This window comes from Mastigoproctus giganteus, chromosome 5, assembly GCF_048544385.1.
Source record: "Mastigoproctus giganteus isolate SK-2022 chromosome 5, ASM4854438v1, whole genome shotgun sequence".
Classification (NCBI taxonomy): domain Eukaryota; kingdom Metazoa; phylum Arthropoda; class Arachnida; order Uropygi; family Thelyphonidae; genus Mastigoproctus; species Mastigoproctus giganteus.
The window spans coordinates 136,361,905-136,380,836 of NC_143579.1; the positions used below are offsets into that span (position 1 = coordinate 136,361,905).

Below are 18,932 nucleotides of genomic sequence, written 5' to 3' on the forward strand. Positions count from 1 at the left end.
AATTGTTTATCTGGATATCCAGTCTGCATTCGACAGTATAGACATCCAGCCCCTCCTGCAACTTTGTGAGGATGGATACCAGATAAAAGGCAATATACTGGAATTCTTGAAGTCGCTACTTACGACCAGGGTCCTTCACTTGACTGTGAATAAAAAATCTTTCACAAGGAAAGTTTGTGTAGGTGTACCCCAGGGCGGAGTTCTCTCAGGGCTCCTCTTTACGGCTGCCATCCACCCATTCCTGTGTCAGCAAACAGAATTTATCAGTTATGCAGACGACTTGAAGCTCCTCTATCGGATCAACGGAACCGCCCGACCTGATTCTGTTTCTGGAAACATTATCAACAGCCTCAAGAATCTGATTACATACTTGGCACAGTTCTCTCTTAAGATAAATCCAAAAAAATCTGCACAAATGGTATTTTTCCTCAAATCAAACCCATCGCAACTAAACCTGGAAATCCACGGAACCCCCATCACCCCAGTCATCAAGCACAAAGATCTCGGCGTTATATTCGACCCTAAACTCAGTTTCAAACACCATGTTGCAGACATTCACAACAAGGTCTGCAGAGCAAGATGGCTTGCCAAACAACACCTCCTTCATGTCACAGAGCCTGAGTACACGCTCCAATACATATACCGGTTTCTGCAGCCAGTCATCACCTACGGGTCAGAAATCTGGGCGTCGGCAACGAAAACCACGCTAAAAACCATCGCATCTGATGAGTACTGGCTTATTCGGTGGGTCCTCTTCAAGCATAAACTGCCACCACTTATACATACTTCAGATATCACCCAACTTCTAAATTACAGAAAAGTCTCCAAACGGATATTTGCCCTCCGCTTGCTTGTGACAATTAAAATGATAGCGGATGAAGTCAATACGCCAAATTTCTGGCAGATGTGCAATTGGAGGATCCCACCAAAACCCTTAAGAGCCCTCCCCTCTCTGCAGGCTGTGGCGTGGATGCTCAGAATAGGGGATAGATTCCTGCCCATGGAGATGCTCCACAATGTCCAGGAGATGGATGTGGACTACAAAAAGTTCATAGAGGACAAACCGTACAGAAGACGCATCATCAGAGACCAGCTTTCATCTTCAACCGAGTGACTGTCATCGTCCTTTCATGTGTCTTCATTTCACATGTTAATATTAATTTTATATGTAAAATATGTAATTATACGTTTTATGTCCTAATACATGTTTTAAGTAATTTTTCCTGTATAAGTTATTTAATGTTAAACCCCTAGCATTGTCGCTGTTGTGGGTATTATTGCATCAGGCAATCATGTAACCAATCACTGCCTGCAATAAAGATATATATATATATATATATATATGATAGCTGTTCTTCAATGTCATCAACTTTTGCTCCTGTCAGACGTGCCCTGGTTTTATTCCACCCATCCTTTTACAAAATATATTTTCTCTTTCTCTGACTTTAATATACTGTATTTAGGAGATACCTTTTGTTAACTTCACTAGTATATTCACAGAATATAAAAAAAAAAAAAAACTTCTGCTTCCGATATCTTATATTTGTAATCGATATTTGATTTGAAAGCAAACAGATGAAATCATTTACCTGCGAAATTTTATCAACTTGACTATTTTATGATCTCGGTGCATGGCCCATTGAGACTTGGGTTTTAACAGTTTTGTGTTTGTGATGAATGTAATACCCACTATAATTGATTGCAGTAAATAGAGGTTTAAGATTAAAAAAAAAACGTTTTTAATCTTAAAAACATGAGGTTTTAGATTATAAAAAAATGAACTCTAATGTTATATTACAGGTCTACCTTCATCCCTAATAGTCAGTCTTTTCTGATTTCTGGTTAAATAAATGGCGCAAACCTGTTCTTTAAGTGAGCAGACATTAAATATGTTGACTCCTTTCACAAAAACCTACTTTTATGGGAGGAGGGGTTGATGAGGCTAAAGTCCTCCAGGAAAATTTTGTTTTATAGTACTGTTCTGTACTGCCTAAAGTTTGAGACTTGAAAAATCTATCGGCATGGAATATAAAAGCCTCAGCTACAAAAAAAAAAATTCTGAGTGCAACACTGGTACATTCTTTTAATTATTTTTATATTGTTTTATTAATTTTCTTTCTAACATGATAAAGGCAGTTATAGGTATATCATATAACTGCCAGAAGATAGATTTTTGTCTTCCTTTATTATTATTATTATTAGTGGTAGTAACAGTATTATTAGTAGTAATGGTTTTAATCATAATGATCACATATTCTCTGTAGATTCAAGTGACAGGAAATTCTTCTGCAGTACACTCGAACATCAGTACAAATGCAACTACTACCTCGGTAATTCTGAATAATCTGACAACAGGATCACTGTACACTGTTCGAGCTGTTGCTCTTACTTCAGTTGGCTCAGGACCCTTCTCTTCTTCTATTACTCTGAGAATGGGTAAGTGCTTATGTGCTGTTATTCATCTCTAAAGAAGACATTCCATTGTTATAGTAAATTCATGGTTTGTTTACTTACTTTTAGTATTACAGGCACTCCCCGACTTACGTAAGGGTTGCATTTTGCGTATCTCTACGTAAGTCGAATTTTACACATCAGAATTTCCCTAAATGCTTATGCAGCACTCGCAACTGTGCTTGCTGAATTTGATTGAAGCAAAAAAGAAATGTTCAACGAACATGTAAATAGAATTATTTATTCAATTTTTTTTATCTCATGCATAGGAAAAATTACTATAGGCTAAAACTTGCTGGCATAACATCAGCAGGTTTTACCTTTTGAGCATCGTTGCCAGAATCAGTGTATCCAGCTGATAAGTACGCTGCTGCAGAGGTTGAGGGCTGTGAAAATTTCGAAGAGGTTTTTTCCAACACATCACAAAATATCTTTACTGCTGCAGAATCGGCACTGGCGACTTCATTGCATACTTTAACGTTATGGAAACCAGCACAATACTTGAAACTATTACACCACCCGCTGCTTGCCATGAACTTGACTTGGGGTTTGCTCTACTTATCCTTAATATCTTCATAAATACTTCTTGATTTTGCTTGAATGGTCATTAGACTCAGGGGCACTCGCTTCTGAATCTGATTTTCCATCCATATTATTAATAGCTTTTCTAACTTCGATATAGCACCTGAATGCTGTTTTGTGATCACTGTTGATCTTTAATGCGTTGATCCTTTAACATGATCTTTTATACACGCACTGTCCTTTAAAATAGCATTCACTGTTGAAGCAATGAGACCTAATTCCGGTGCAATAGATGACCAACTTTGTCCTGCTTCATACTTCTTAACCATTCTCATCTTCATTTCTAAATCGATTTTGTTTCGTTTCCTAGCACTACTACCACTTGCCCTTTCCATTGGTCGCTTTCCCTACACCATTGTAATAAGTAAATAGGAATGAAGAGAAGATTCTGAAAATTTATTTGTTTTTTATGTGATTGAAGATTTCAGTGAAGGGGAAACACATTTCACCATAATAACGTAAAAATCCACAGAATTCTAGTTATCGGGATTATTGCAAATGCAATAAGATCAAGTTTGCTACCCGTTTATAATAGATTCCACTAACAGCCCAATAAACCAGATATAAAATTGTTTTTATTGTTTTATGGTCATGATCTCCAGACATGTTCTTTAGAAAATTATCAACAGAGGCATTCAAAATTGAATGTTATAATAGAACATATAGTAATGATGAAAGGGTAACACTCCCTTATAAAAATGGCCAAATGATCTTTTAGAAAGATAAATATCTTTCATGGGTAAGAAATTTTGATCCAGTCCGCCTCTGTTTATCGATATTGCTTTTCTTTTTCTCTCTGAACCTGTAGTGTCTTCACCAGGACACTTACTTTCACACCTTTTAAGTATTTTACTCATTTTTAGGGAATAAAGTACAATTACAAAATGAGGAGGCACACTTGATACACATAAACAAAGCTGCACGCATGTAACAACTGAATAAATAACACCATAAACGCAGAGACATTTTACTAAAGCACATTCTGGGGGGAGGCGCCTCCGTGGCCAGGTGGGAAGGAGCAGCAGTGCGTAGCACACGCTTCTTGATTAGACCGGGGTTCGAGCCCGTCACCACCAAATACGGAGGATGCGGAAAGGTCAGGGAATGACCATCGCATATTCCCGGAGCAATATGGCCTTAGTTGTTATTGCTCCTAAAAACCAAATAACAACAAATAACAACAACAATCTCTGGGGGTTACTACCATAAAACAATAAAAACAATTTCCAGTTGTATTCCTGCTAGTGAAATCTGTTATAAACTGGTAGTAAACTCGATCTAATTGCATTATATACGTGTTATATACAATATCGTTCCCCTATTTATAAATCATGTATGATCGAATGTGAACTGACTGTATATTTGTGAAATGAATTAGGAAGTGTTTTGGAGGTTTAGATCTTTTCGCAATTAAGCTTGCTCTTTTAGTTTGACATTTCATGGTGTATTCAATAGTAAGAAAAAGTGAGTTGGAAATGCTGTGTGAAGCAATGAAATTTTTGGATATGGCGTGCACATGTTAAGAATATACCCAGATCCTTGACATAACGTGGCCTCAACAAAATCCCCCCTCCCCCCGCATACACACTACTCGGATTCCCTCCAGTCACTATCTGGCAGAGTAGATGAAGCAAGATTATACACTGTATATACTAGTACTGCATATTACTGCATATGGGTAGCAATAACCCAAGAGAAAAGTACCAACTGTGTGGTAATACACTCAGCGAAGTGGAAAGTGAAAAGACCTGGGGATAATTGTGCAGTCAAATATGAAGTTCGCTGAGCAGTGCAGATGAGCTGCCAGGACAGGTCCTGTAGTCTTGCCAATGATATATAGGAATTTTGCTAGCAGGGACAGGGGGGTGAGTATTCTGTTATACAAGGCATTGATCAGGCCACACCTAGAGTACTGCATACAGGTCTGGATGCCTCATTTTAGGAAGTATGTAGAGTTGCTAGAACCAGTATAAAGAATGGCAACAAGATTGGTGAAGGGAACAAAGTGGTGGTCTTACCAAGAAAGGCTTAAGTCCCGCAAATTGCAGTGTCTGGAGAGTAGGCACCTGCCTGCTGACCTGATTGATGTGTATAAGGCCTTGAATGGGTTGAGCAAGCTGAATGTTTATGGGAATCTTCCTCTTGCTCAGATTAAGAACCTGAGAGGGCACAATTTCAAATCGAGGAAAGACAGTTTTAGAATAGATGTGTGGATATTTGCCTTTAGCCAGCGGTTAGTTGATTGGTGGAACAGACTTCCATCTTTTGTTGTGTAAGTTGAAATGCTGAATAAATTTAAGGCTGAACTGAACAGGCATTTGGAACGAATGGAGGGATGAAATGGGATGGTGTTTTTTTTTTTTTTTTTTTGGCTGATGCTACATAAGCTTGCTTTCTTGCATCCTATGCATCTACTAATGCCAATACATGCACTGTTTCTTACTCTTAGTTACCCTGACACTGCCCATGTATTTACTTCTTCCATGATGACTTCCAGCAGTGCTTGAAATCTCCAGCAACTTAATCTCTAGGTTGCTGCTCATTACCACAGAAGCAGCACAAGAATCTCTTTTGCCTGTCCTGTGGCTATTTTGAATCACACCAAGCTAGCATTTTTCCGACCCACCCAACACTGTCTCGATAGCATTCTTGCTCCCTTTCTATTTAAGTTTATCCCATCCTTGTAGAAGCAGTCTCTTCTGTTAGCAAGCACAGACCACACTGAAAAAAAATCTACCCCGTGAGCCTTGCACGGTCTCTTCAGGTCCAAATTGATTGACAAGGCTCTCGTCATATACAGTGAAACTTCCCTTTAACGGACAGCCATGGGGAACGAAAATGTGTCGTTAGAGAGAAGTGTCCGCTAACAAGAAGTCTGAGGGAGAAAAAAAAAAAAAAAAGAAAGAAAAATCGTTAAACGTTTAATGTAAAAATAATTTAAAATATATACAGATTTTGAACAATATTTTTGTAAATAATATACAGTTACATACACAAGAGATAAAGAAAAATCGTTAAACGTTTAAGGTAAAATTAAATTAAATTATATACAGATTTTGCACAATATTTTTGTAAATTATATACATACAATTGTGCTATGCATATTATGACTTTATCTTATGAAAAATACATACCGTAATCACTTATTTTCTTCTGCACCTTCTTCCGGCTGATAATTTTGTTTTCAACATTTGTTTGGAGTGAAGAAACTATAGAAAGTCCTTCAGTATCTTCTTCAGTGGCGAAAAACATTTTTAAACGATTGATTTGTATGAGCGCTTCTTCTATTTTCATCGGTGGTTCGTCGTTAATATGTTCTTCGACATAATGACCTCCTTCCATTTCTTCATCCTCATGAGGAACTTCTTGAAAAATATCGATGATAATGTCGTTGATATCTATAGCACCATCTTCTGTAGTGAGGTTTGAGTCTATATCTTTGTAGCCAGGGTCACTTGTAGCTGAAGTATCGTACATTATCAATAGATGAAGTTCTTGTTCTTCTTGGTGCTCCACATTTGCTGTTCACAACTTCAATTTTTGCGTTTGACAAGCCAGACTTTACAAAACAGTTCACGACAGTTTGTTTTCTAATTGCGTTTACTGAAGAGGAAATCCATTGAATCGCATCTAGGATGCTGATTTTCTTTGCAAGGTCACTCGCACATGTTACATCGTTCATGTTTGCAATGAGATGTCTTAAAACACGTTTTCTGTAGTGAAGTTTAAAATTTTTTATTATCCCTTGATCCAAGGGCTGACACTCTGCAGATGTGTTTGGTGCAGAAAAACGATTTGAATGTTGGACAATTCAATGTGCGGGTGAGATGCAGCATTATCCATGAAAAGAATAATTTTTCTGTGTTGACGAATCATGTTTTGGTTAAAGTGACTTATCCATTCGCTCATGATATCTCTTGTCATCCACGCTTTTTATTAGACTTCCAATCAACATTCAAGATTTTGTGGTTTTCCTATAACAAGAGGTTGTTCAAAGTCTCCCAGCATATTTGTACACAATAATACAGTCAAGCGTTCCTTAGAAATTTTTCCGCCCTGGCACTTTTAATTTTTTAGACTCATTGTTTTTTCAGGAAGAACTTTAAAAAAACAACCCTGTTTCATCACAGTTGTAAATATCCTTAGCTTCAAAATCACGACATAAATCTTCCAATTTGACGGTCCACTCTGTTACAACCCCAGTATCAACAGATCCACCTTCACCACTTACGGTTTTCCAAGAAATTTTATGCCGAGTTTTGAACTTGTCTAGCCCTCCCACAGAAGCTTTGAACTCATTTACTCTCAAAGATTTCGCAACCTCTAAAGCCTTTTCCCTAATAATAGGCCCATTAATGGGAATTTTTTTAGCGACAAAACCACTCGTACGTAACATTGTCAATTTGAAGTCCAACAGTTTTCGGGAAATATTTTTTGAACCTGATCATTTCCGTGTTGCCAAAATTGTTTGAACAGTTCATTTTTTTTCTTTAGGATGTCGCTTACCTGCATCTTCCCGATTTTGAATTTTGCAGCGAGATTGCGAACACTATTTTTTTTGCCGATCATACGCATTAATGAGTTCGACTTTATCTTTTAAAGTTAAATGTTTACGAGAAGACATTGTGCACTTCACACGACACTGAACAAAACTGAAAAGACGAAAGGCCGACCATATTCCCCCCCCCCTGCACACACCGAATTCATCAGAAGTTTTACACGTGCCTTAAAATTCTTGAAAAAGGGTTTAGAACCGCGACGCAAACCTTGATAAAATTCAGAGAATCGGAAATAGAAAATAAACACACGATTGAGGAAATACGTGGGAGAAAAGTTCCTAGAAAAAGGGCCGTAAGTTCGACCGCTGTCCGTTATGGGGAGATCAAATTAAGTGCTAATCTAAGCGAAACAGTGCAGATTGCCTGTCTGCGTCCGTTACAGAGAATGTCCGCTACACAGAAGCTGCAAACACGTTAAAACCAATGGGGGTGAGTTGGGGAATTTGAAAATGTTCGTTGTAGAGAGATGTCCGTTAACGAGAGGTGTCCGTTAGGAGAAGTTTCACTGTACTCCCTCCTATCGTATCTGGGCAAATTTGCAGACACTTTTAAATTTTACCCTAACTCGCAACTTTTTTTCATTAATGACCTGTACTCATCTAGTAAATCTGTAATTCTCTTACTTTTAAGGTCATTAGTTCCAATGTGTGCAGCAAAAAAAGATGATTGCTGTCCTACAACATCATCAATTTTTGTCCCTGGCAGACATACCCTGGTCCTGTTCCACCTATCTTTTTGCATAATATATTCTCCGTCTTGCTGACATTGGAGTCACTAACAGTAACTATTTCCTGTGGGACCAGCGCATTCTGCCTTGGAGATTTCTGCTCTGTTGCCTGATGCACAGGATTGAGCTCTAGCATCGAGTTGAGCAGCTGAGAGCTTGATGGGACTCTAATATTAATTTCTTCAAGGGCATACACCCTACACCTCAAACTCTCATAGATGCCCATCAGAATGCTCAGTTGGGGCCTAATTTCTTCTGAATCTGCACCTAGCACACACAAATACATCCTCCTTGACTAGCTAGATCATCTTATATTCTAGACAGGTCTGCAAACATTTCACATTTTGCACATTTTTTTTTTAGACTGTGATCCTTAGGTTCTCCCATGAGCCACAGTACAACCCTACTTTTTGCTTCCTGTTTTGCTGCTCTAGTCTGGTGATTTCCTGTAGGTATAATTTAATTAATAATGAAATTTGTTGTTGTTTTGGTTTTTAGGAGCATTAGCAACTAAGGCCATATTGCTCCAGGAATATGCGGTGGTCATTCCCTTGACCTTTCCGCATCCTCCGTATTTGGTGGTGATGGGCTCGAACCGTGGTCTAATCAAGAAGCGTGTGCTACGCACTGCTGCTCCTTCCCACCTAGCTACGGAGGCGCCTTAATTAAGGGGCCTTATTTATTAATCGTATTAATAAGATTAATAAATTTTACTGACTAATTGATAATACTATACTAATCTATGAGATTTCTAATACAGTGCTACGTATTTTGCTATATATTTTTACATTAAACCTTACTCTATGAAGTTCGGGATTTACGCTACACTATTCCATATCTCTCAAAGAATGTGTGTTACTGCACTCCCGCTCCTGACCACTCGGCTACGGAGGCCTACTTTTATTCCATATCGTATAACAATGCTGTCAAGTTACGAACTGTAAGATCTACGGACACTGAGTATTAACTTTCAAAATTGCTATCTAAATTCCGATAAACCATGGAGCTTGACTAGGACTATAAAGCTGATTACAGAAAATATATTAGTATAACAGTTAAGTCAATAAAATGACTAAATATGTATAAAAACTTAACATTCGCTGGGGCTGCAAAAATCTTGGCCAACATGGCAATAACTTCTTCTAATGAGCCATTCCTAATTTATTCAACCACTGCTCATATTGTTTGATCTAATTATTTGTTATATGATTCCTTTCACTTCAAAGGTGGCACTTATGTCTGTTTTGATATTCCCTGTCAGAAACAATAATTTGGAATTTCCTCTTTCTGATCTTTTATGGATTAAAATTGCTCTGCCCCATTCTGTTAAATTCTTCTCTTGTCTCTATTAATCTCCCACTTCTGCTGATCACTTGGAACTCTTTGACTTCCTTTCATTTAAATTCAACTTTCTCCAGTCAAAGTTTCCTAACAGTGAGGTAATTTTCCTTTGCAATTTTAATGTTCAGAACTCCAGCTGGCTTCACTTTTCTAATCATGTGACTCTGCTGGTTGATATGCTGAGGCTTTTGCAATTACTAATAACCTTGCACAAATTGTTCATTTACCTTCCAGAATACCAGACAATCCTAACCATAACACCATCACTCTTGATCTTTTTTCTCACAAACAACCTTCCTATTACAAGATCGAGGTGAGTGGTCCTCTAGGCACCTCAGATTACAATTTAGTAATGATCTTCTCTCCAGTGGATCCTTTCTCTCATGGACATTCTCAAACTCATATAATCTGGCACTGCATAATGCAAAATGGGATGATGTGCAAGATTTCTATTCTTTGCCTTGGTTGGATTGTTGTTTTAAATCTTTTGATGTAAATGTTTGCTCAGATGATGCCAAGCAAATTTTTTTTTTGTTGGGATGAAATCCTTTATTTCACGCTCCAACTAAAATTTCATCCTTTACCTAAACCTTGTTGAACAATAAATGTGTTAAAGCTATTCAAAATAAGAATGTTGCATATTTCACAATTAACTTGTTTCTAAATCTCCAGTTTCACGTTCTGCCTATATCCAAGCTTGCAGAAATTATAAAGTAGTTATTAAACAGTCCATAAATTATTTTTTTTTGGCTGCTGCTACATAAGCTCATACGCCTGCTTTCTTGTATCACATGCCTCTGCTAGATTTTGAACAGGTTAAGACTAGAAAACTTGCTCCTTGTCAAGATGGTAGTCAGACATTCTGGTATCTTGCCAAGGCTATTGACCGCAACTTTTACCCATAAATACTCCCACATATGTTAAAACCTGATGGTTCTGTTTTAACCTAAAAGTAAAGTATCTTAATTCCAGATTAATACATTAAGGATGGTAGAAAATGAAAAAGACCTTGGAGTATTGTGCATTCAGATCTGAAGTGTCCTGAGCAATGCAGACAGGCTGCCAGAGCAGGTCAATGATAAACAGGAATTTTTCTAGTAGGGAAAAGGAGGTGATTATGCCTTTGTATAAGGCAGTGGTCAGGCCATGCCTTGAGTACTGCATACAGGTCTGGAGGCCTCATTTTAGAAGGATGTAGAGTTGCTTGAGTGTGGGCAGAGAAGGGCAACAAGATTGGTGAGGGAACGAAGGGGTCCTCTTGCCAAGAAAACCTTAAGTTCTGCAAATTGCATTGTCTGGAGACTAGGTACCTGCAAAGTGATCTGATTGAGATGTATAAGGCCTTGAATGGGTTGAGCACATTGAGTTCTGTTGGGGTTCTTCCACTTGCTCATATTACGAACCTGATGGAGCAGAAATTTGCCTTTAGCCAGTGATTGCCGGTACAAACTTCCATCTGTCGTGGAAATTGATTGCTTAAATAAATTCAAAGGAGGAACTGGACAAACTTTAGAGGGAATGGATGTGTCAATTTTTTTTTTTTTTTTTTTTTTTTGGCTGATGCTACATAAGCTTATACCCTTGCTTTCTTGCATCACATGTCTCTCATACTACTACTACGTTTCTTTTAACTGTTTTATTAACGATTTTGTTCAATAAAAACTCCCACCACTACACATTCCTGTTGTCTTTTGTCAGAAAGAAATCTGAAGAATTTTGAACAATCTTGATGTCAAGAATGCTACAAGTCACGATTTTTTTCTTCACTTCTCGAATTCTCTGCTCCTCAGCTTACTACTATTCTATACATTTTTTAATTCCACTAGTGTCTCTCCTTCTGCTTGGAAATTTATTTTATGAACAAGTGGAGAAGCTTACTCCTATTCTCTGTCTCCTTTTTACACTTTTTCCTTCTGCTTTGAAATTTTCTCATATCAAGCCAGTTCCTAATAAGGTTGACAAAATTCTTCCCATCCAGTCATCATCTCATTGCACTTCTATTCTTCTAAAAGTAATGGAGAAATCTATTAACCCCAACTCTTAAACTATCCAGAAACCATCCAGCTGTTCGATTTTCACCAGTATGGATTCCATCTATGCACAAATTCAATTGAAAAGTTTGGTGAAACTTGGGCTGATGCCCTTGACATTACAAAGGCTTTTGACCATGCTTGTTAAACAATCTTATGGATTGCCAACTGTTTTTTTGTGATTGGGCTTCCAGTTTTCTCTCTGACCACTCACTGTGAGTTGTGATAGATGGCGCTCTGTTTTCTCATCTTCTCCACTATACTGGTATACCCCAACGTTCAGTTCTTTCTCCCATTCTCTTCCTCTTTTTATATTAATGACAATGGATAGGATTTTCATTGATTGGAAATTGTATTCATTGTTTTGCTGATAGCACATTGCATTCTACCTTCCAGTTTGAGAAATCTTGCCCTGAACAAACAGGCTCAACTTCTCAAATATCCTTTAGCAATTCAATAAATGTTCAATAAATAAATGGTGATCTCCAGAAATTCTCCAATGGGACAAAAATAACTTAGTTAATTTCAATCCTTCTGAAACTCAGTTCTGTCTTATTCCTGCAGAAAGGATGCTTCTGCTCCTATGTTTTTATTCAATGACACAGATGTCTATATATGATCATATATCTCTATTAGAGATTACTTTTACTTCTAATCTCTCTCTTAGCATAAGCACATTACAGATATTGTTTCCTCGACATCTAAAAACTGGGTTTATTCTTTCATTCTTGGCATTACTTTTCTCTAAATGGCTACTCACTCTATACAAATCTCAAATCCACTCTAACTTGGAATATATTCTCACATCTGAGGTAGCAGAAGTGAGAACATATTCCATGACTTCTCTCATTCTTCTAGACTCCATTGAAAAGAGGGTAGTCAGATTAATTAGCATTAGCAAGGGCATATGATGCAAGAAAGCAAGTTTATATAGCATCAGCCAAAAAAAAATCACACATACACACGCACCCTTCTCATTTCATCCATCCACTCGCTACAAATATTTGTCTATTTCTGCCTTGAGCCTGTTTAAGCTATCAAATTCTACGACGACAGATGGAAGTTTGTTCCAGCAATCAACCACCCGCTGGCTAAAGACAAACTACTGTACATCTATCCTACAACTGTCTTTCCTCAATTTGAATTTATGCCCTCTCAGGCGATTATTCTGAGAAAGAGGAAGAATCCCACCAGCATTGAGCATGCTAAAACCATTCCAGGCTTTATACACCTCAATCAGATCACCTCGCAGGTGCCAAGTCTCCAGACACAGTAATTTGCAAAACTTAAACCTTTTTCTTAAGAGAAACCCTTTGTTCCATTCACTAATCTTGTTGCCCATCTCTGTACTCGTTCCAACATCTCTACATCCTTCTTAAAATGAGGCCTTCAGACCTGTATACAGTAATCAAGATTTGACCAGACCATTCCCTGATACAAGGGGATAATCGCCTCCTTATCCCTGTTAGAAAAATTCCTGTATATCATTGATAAGACACCATGAGCTACTCTTGCAGACCGTCTGCACTTCTCAGAAAACTTCATATCTGCCTGCACAATTATCCCCAGATCCTTTTAACTCTATACCACTCTCAGTGTAGTACCACACAATTGATACATTACTCTGGAGTTACTGCTTCCCATATGCAGTACTTTACATTTGTCAATGGTAAACTTCATTTGCCACCTCTCAGCCCATCTGCTCAACTTTTCTACATCCTGTTGCAGCAACGTACTGTCATTAGTGTCATTCACAACCCTGCTGAACTTCATATTGTCTGCAAACTTGGACATTAAGCCTATTATACCATCATCTGTATCATTGATGAATACAGAAAACAACAGTGGACCCAACACTGAACCTTGAGGGACTCCACTAATAACATTAGTCCACAAAGAGCAGTGTTCATTGATTACCACTCTCTGTCCTCTCCCACTCAACCATTCCTTTATCCCAAGCAGCAATCTGCCACCAATGCCACTGCTCCAATTTGAACAGCAATCTTGCATGTGCAACAGTATCAAAAGCTTTTCTAATATCCAAATATATGATATCAAAATTATTCTTTTCATCCAGTTCCTTTGTGACTACATCATAGTATCCAATCAAGTTGGTCAGACAAGATTTCCCCTTAACAAACCCATGCTGTGTCCGAGCTATAACTGAATTTGTGTCTAGATGATACTGCAATGCTTCTTTAACCAGTGCCTCCATTAATTTCCCTGGAACAGAAGTTAAACTAACAGGTCTGTAATTACCTCTGTCTTCCTTTGGTCCTCCTTTTGGATCGAGGTCACATTTGCATATCTCCAGTCCATGGGTACCTACCCTGATTCCAAGGAAGCTCCATTAATTATGTCTCGGGGTTTGCTTACTTCCTCCCCTTGGTGCCTCCGTAGCCAGGTGGGAAGGAGCAGCAGTGCGTAGCACACGCTTCTTGATTAGACCAGGGTTCGAGCCCGTGACCACCAAATACGGAGGATGCGGAAAGGTCAGGGAATGACCACCGCATATCCCGGAGCAATATGGCCTTAGTTGCTAATGCTCCTAAAATCCAAATAACAAACAGCTTACTTCCTTTGCTGCCTCCTTTAATATAACTGGATAGATTCCATCCACCCCAGGTGCCTTTATTATGTTTATCTTCAATGCTTTCTCCTCCACTTTACTCTCAGTTATTACAAGATTATCTAGCTTTCTGCCTGAGTTTAATACACCTTTGGCATTCCCCTCCCTGAATAACTCCTCATGTGTATTCATTTAGTTTGTTAGCTACCTGAGCAGGATTATTAACAGTTGAACCATCAATATCAAGTGGACCAATCTGATTCATCCCCTTCCTTGTAGAGTTTTCATACCACCACTTTGCTTATTGGAGGCTTGAAGTGGTGAAACCCATGTTTAGTCTCTAGAGCAAAGTTTCAGGCATTCCCCTCCCCCCATACTTCTCCTTCAACCCACGCACGGTACTAAGTACTATAGGTTTTGATACCTTTCGTGTTTGGGGTTTTCATAAAAAAAAAAAAAAAGAAAATAAAATAAAGATCTCTTTGCTATTTTTCTTTGCATCGTTTGCCAAAGATTTCTCATAATCTGCCTTTGCTGCCTAACCTATTTTGTGATTTGGTTACAGACCAGTTTATATATATTATAGGCTTGTGTGTCGCCTGCGAATTTATATGTATCCCATGCATTTTTCTTCTCTGCCACATGTGTAATTTTAGATTTAGGCACAAGATTTCTTAATTGGTATGAAGAGCCTAGTAGCTTCCAAGATTAATTCTTTGAATGCTTCCCATTTTGAATTTGCTGTTGGTAATGTCATCAGTTGTTCCCACCTTACAGAATTTAAATACTGTCTCAGACCACCGTAGTCATCTTTACGAAAGAAAAACCCTTCCCTTTACCCCTGATGGTAGTTACCTTTTTGAGTAAATCCCACTTCAGCACTCTGTGATCACTGCCACTTAGTGGTTCCTTTATCTGCAGATTCTTAATGCATGAAGAATCACTACTGATAATCAGATCAAGAGTGTTACTTCCTCTAGTTGCCTCCCGAACATGTTGCTGTAGTAAACAATCATCCAATAAATCCACAAAAGCTTTGCTAGTGTGTGAGTGACCAGCCTACAAATTCCATTCAATCTTTGGAAATTAAAATCCCCCATTATAAGACACTCTGATTTACTTGCTCACTCTTGGCACCTCCGTAGCCAGGTGGGAGGAGCAGCAGTGCATAGCACACGCTTCTTGATTAGATCGGGGTTCGAGCCCATCACAACCAAATATACGGAGGATGCGGAAAGGTCAGGGAAACGCATATCCCAGAGCAATATGGCCTTAGTTGCTAATGCTCCTAAAAACCAAATAACAAACAAACAAACTTGTTCACTCTATATCTCTGCACAATTGCTGATTATACTCCTCAGATTGATTAGTCCTATAACACACATCTACTCTCATTTTTCTTTTCCCAGTGCTTATGTCACACCAAACAGACTCAACATTGCCTTGTCCACCAACATCAATTGGATGTACTTGCTTAGATTTTATGTGTTTTCTTAATTAACAGCATAACCCCTCCTCCCTTCGTGTCCTATCTACCCTTTCTTTACACATTGTACTCCCCAAATTCCAATTCTGAATTGTTTATGTCTATGTGACACCACATCTCTTATATCCCAAGAATATCTGCCTTTGATGTCTTGACTAGCATTTCAAGCTCATCAAATTTATTAACTATACGCCTAGCATTGGTGTAGATGCACCTGTTTATACTCTTAGTTACTCTAACACAGCCAATGTATTTACTTGTTGCACTATGACTCTCAGCAATCCTGGAAATCCCCATTGCCTTGCTTTCCAGGCTGCTGCTCAATTGCATTTCAGTAGAAGCAGTGCAAGAATCACTTTCACCTCTGGCAGCAGCTACTGTTAATCTATTAGTCCATGTATCCCTCTAAGCTAGCAGTTTTCCAACCCACCTAACTCTGCCTCGATAGCATCAGCAAAAAATGACTCCTCTCTTACAAAGTTTACCCCCATCCTCTCTCTCTCTCTCTCATAGACCTTCTGTTTCTGCTGCATGCCTTTGCTATAGATTCTTCCATGGGCATTGTTCTGAATTGGCTTCTGAAATTCTCCCTCTCTCTCTCTCTGTTCCAAACTAGTCCAAACACATGCCACAACCAGTCAGCATCCATTTACTGTCCAACTTCAAACTCACAGAACCAACTTTTTTATTCCTCATTTATGCCTTCAAGTTTTGTTTTCTGAATTGCCTCCCTTCACACATATATCCTGAACATTATAATCTGCAGAAATTCAAGTCTAATGTCATTAAGTATCTTCTTTCATCTTCTCAACCTTCAACCCATGCACGGTACTAAGTACTATACATTCAATAGCTCTCCTGCTAGGAGTTTTCATAAAAGAAGTAAATCCCACATCAATCAATTGCCACCTAGTGGGTCTTTTACGTGCAATGCTAAATGTTGAATGAAGAATGTTGCTTTCTCTTGTTGCTTCTCAAAAATTTTGCTGTAGAAAACAGTCATCGGATTCCACAAAAGTCTTGCTATTATATGCATGACCATTCCATAATTTCCAGTTAAACACTTCCATATTCATTTCAGAAATATACATTGTCTCCTTTCCAATCTCAGTGAAGTCTATTACCATTTACAGTCTGCCAAGCCTCACTTACTTTTTTTCTTGCAGAACCACAATTATCAGTTGATCCCACCACTGCTCATCTCTATAGTCCTAATTATTCCTTTTTCTTCATAGGTGGGACTGATGCATATTTCCACTCAGATATATATTCCCTGTCAGAGTTATTTGAAATCTCCTCTTTTGAATCATGTCTTAAAATCTGTTTACCCCATTCTGTAAAATTAATGTATATTGTAATATTCAGAACCCCAGGGGCTCACAACTGGTGAGTATGGGCTTGGCACACCCAGTGTCCTGAGCTGGATATCTTCATTCTTCTCTTTCTTGGTGATTCCCTTCTACTTCTAATTCTTGTTTTCCCTCTCTCTCTCTCTCTCTCTCTCTCTCTCTCTCTCTCTCTCTCTCTCTCTCTCTCAGAGTAATTCAGATTTTTTTTTTGGCTCATACAGCATAAGCCTCAGGCTTCCTTGCACCATATAGCCAATAATAATAATAATAATAATAATAATAATGATGATGATGATGATTAGGAAGTACATGAACCTGAGACACGAGGTCAAGGAGATGTGACATATGCAAGAAGTATCAACCATCCCAATCATCGTGTCAACAACCGGTATGGTACCAAAGACTGTACATAGCAGCCTAGCAGCAATAGGTCTCCCAGAGAACACCTACAAGGAACTCCAGAAAGTCGCAATCCTGAACACCTGTAGGATAGTCAGAGATTTCCTCGACTGACAGTAACACCAGACATCACAACCACCATGTGTACTTGGTAGCAGTACCCGTCACAGAGTGGAATCCCCCAATCAGGGAGAAATAATATAAGAGCAACAACAAAAATAATGATGACATAACAACAACCACCCTGTGTACTTGGTAGCAATACCCGTCACGAGATGGAACCCTCAATCAGGGAGAAATAATATAAGATCAATAATAATAATAATAATAATAATAATTCTTTTCTGGAGTTCCTTGTAGGCGAACACCTACAAGGAACTCCAAAAAGTCACAATCCTGAACACCTGTAGGATATAGGATTGTCAGAGAGTTCCTCGACCACCAGTAACATCAGACATAACAACAGCCACCCTGTTTATTTGGTAGCAATTCATGAGGGGGAACCCCCAATCAGGGTGAAATAATATAAGAGCAGCAATAATAATACAATACAATACAATAATAATAATATTCATGTTTATATCATTCTCTCAACTCCACTAATCACTTTCAACTTTTTGACTTCCTTTCTTATGTGACTTTCTCCAGTCCAGCTTTCTTAACAGTGACATAATTTTCCTTGCCGATTTTAATATTCAGAACTCCAGCTGGCTTCTGTTTTCTAGTCACATGGACACAGATGGTTGAGGCTTTTGCTATTACTAATGACCTTTGACAGAGTGTTTATTTACCTACCAGAATACCAGACAACTTGATGTAGTCTTTCTCATGGGGCCATTCTCAACATTTTGTATTTGGCATTACAAGAATGCAAAATGGGATAATCAGTGAGATTTCTATTCTTCTTTTCCTTGGTTGGATTACCGTTTTAAATCATCCGAATCAATATTTGCTGAGATCATTCCAATGAAATTATTCTTGTAGCAACAAAATCCTTTATTGCACACTCCATCTTAAAACCTCGCCATTTATCTAAGCTCTGTTTTTTCTGTAAATGTGCTAAGGTTGATCAAGATAAGAATGTTTCTTTCAATTATAATGTTGATTTATCTAGAATATTAGAGTATTAGAATAATTTAGAATGTTGCTTTATCTAAACCTTAGTTTTTGAATAAATTTTCTAAGGCTGATCAAGATAAGAATTTTTTTCACAAATTTTGTTTACATGAAGGGCTTACATCCAGATCTCCAGGTTCATTCTGCCTACAGCAAGGCTTGCAACAATTATAAACCAGTTATTAATGAGTCCAAAATATATTTTGAACAGGCTAAGGGTAGAAAACTTGTTTATTGTCCAAATTGTAGTTGAGCATTCTGGTCTTTTGCCAAAACTATTGGTAGCCACCTCAGCTAAGATAAACCAGAACTTCTAGAATCCT

The 18,932-nt window shown here is 38.2% G+C and overlaps 1 protein-coding gene across 3 annotated transcripts in view; it reads left to right on the forward strand.

Annotated features, from left to right (window-relative positions):
* Nucleotides 1-18,932, forward strand: part of LOC150085722 (roundabout homolog 1-like) — a 1,418,757-nt gene that overhangs the window by 1,017,523 nt on the left and 382,302 nt on the right. For all 3 annotated transcript variants that reach the window (XM_090374199.1, XM_090374201.1, XM_090374202.1), the window contains exon 15: nucleotides 2,265-2,436. In XM_090374199.1, coding sequence (XP_090230325.1) covers nucleotides 2,265-2,436 — 172 coding nt within the window. The remainder of the gene's footprint in view (nucleotides 1-2,264; nucleotides 2,437-18,932) is intronic.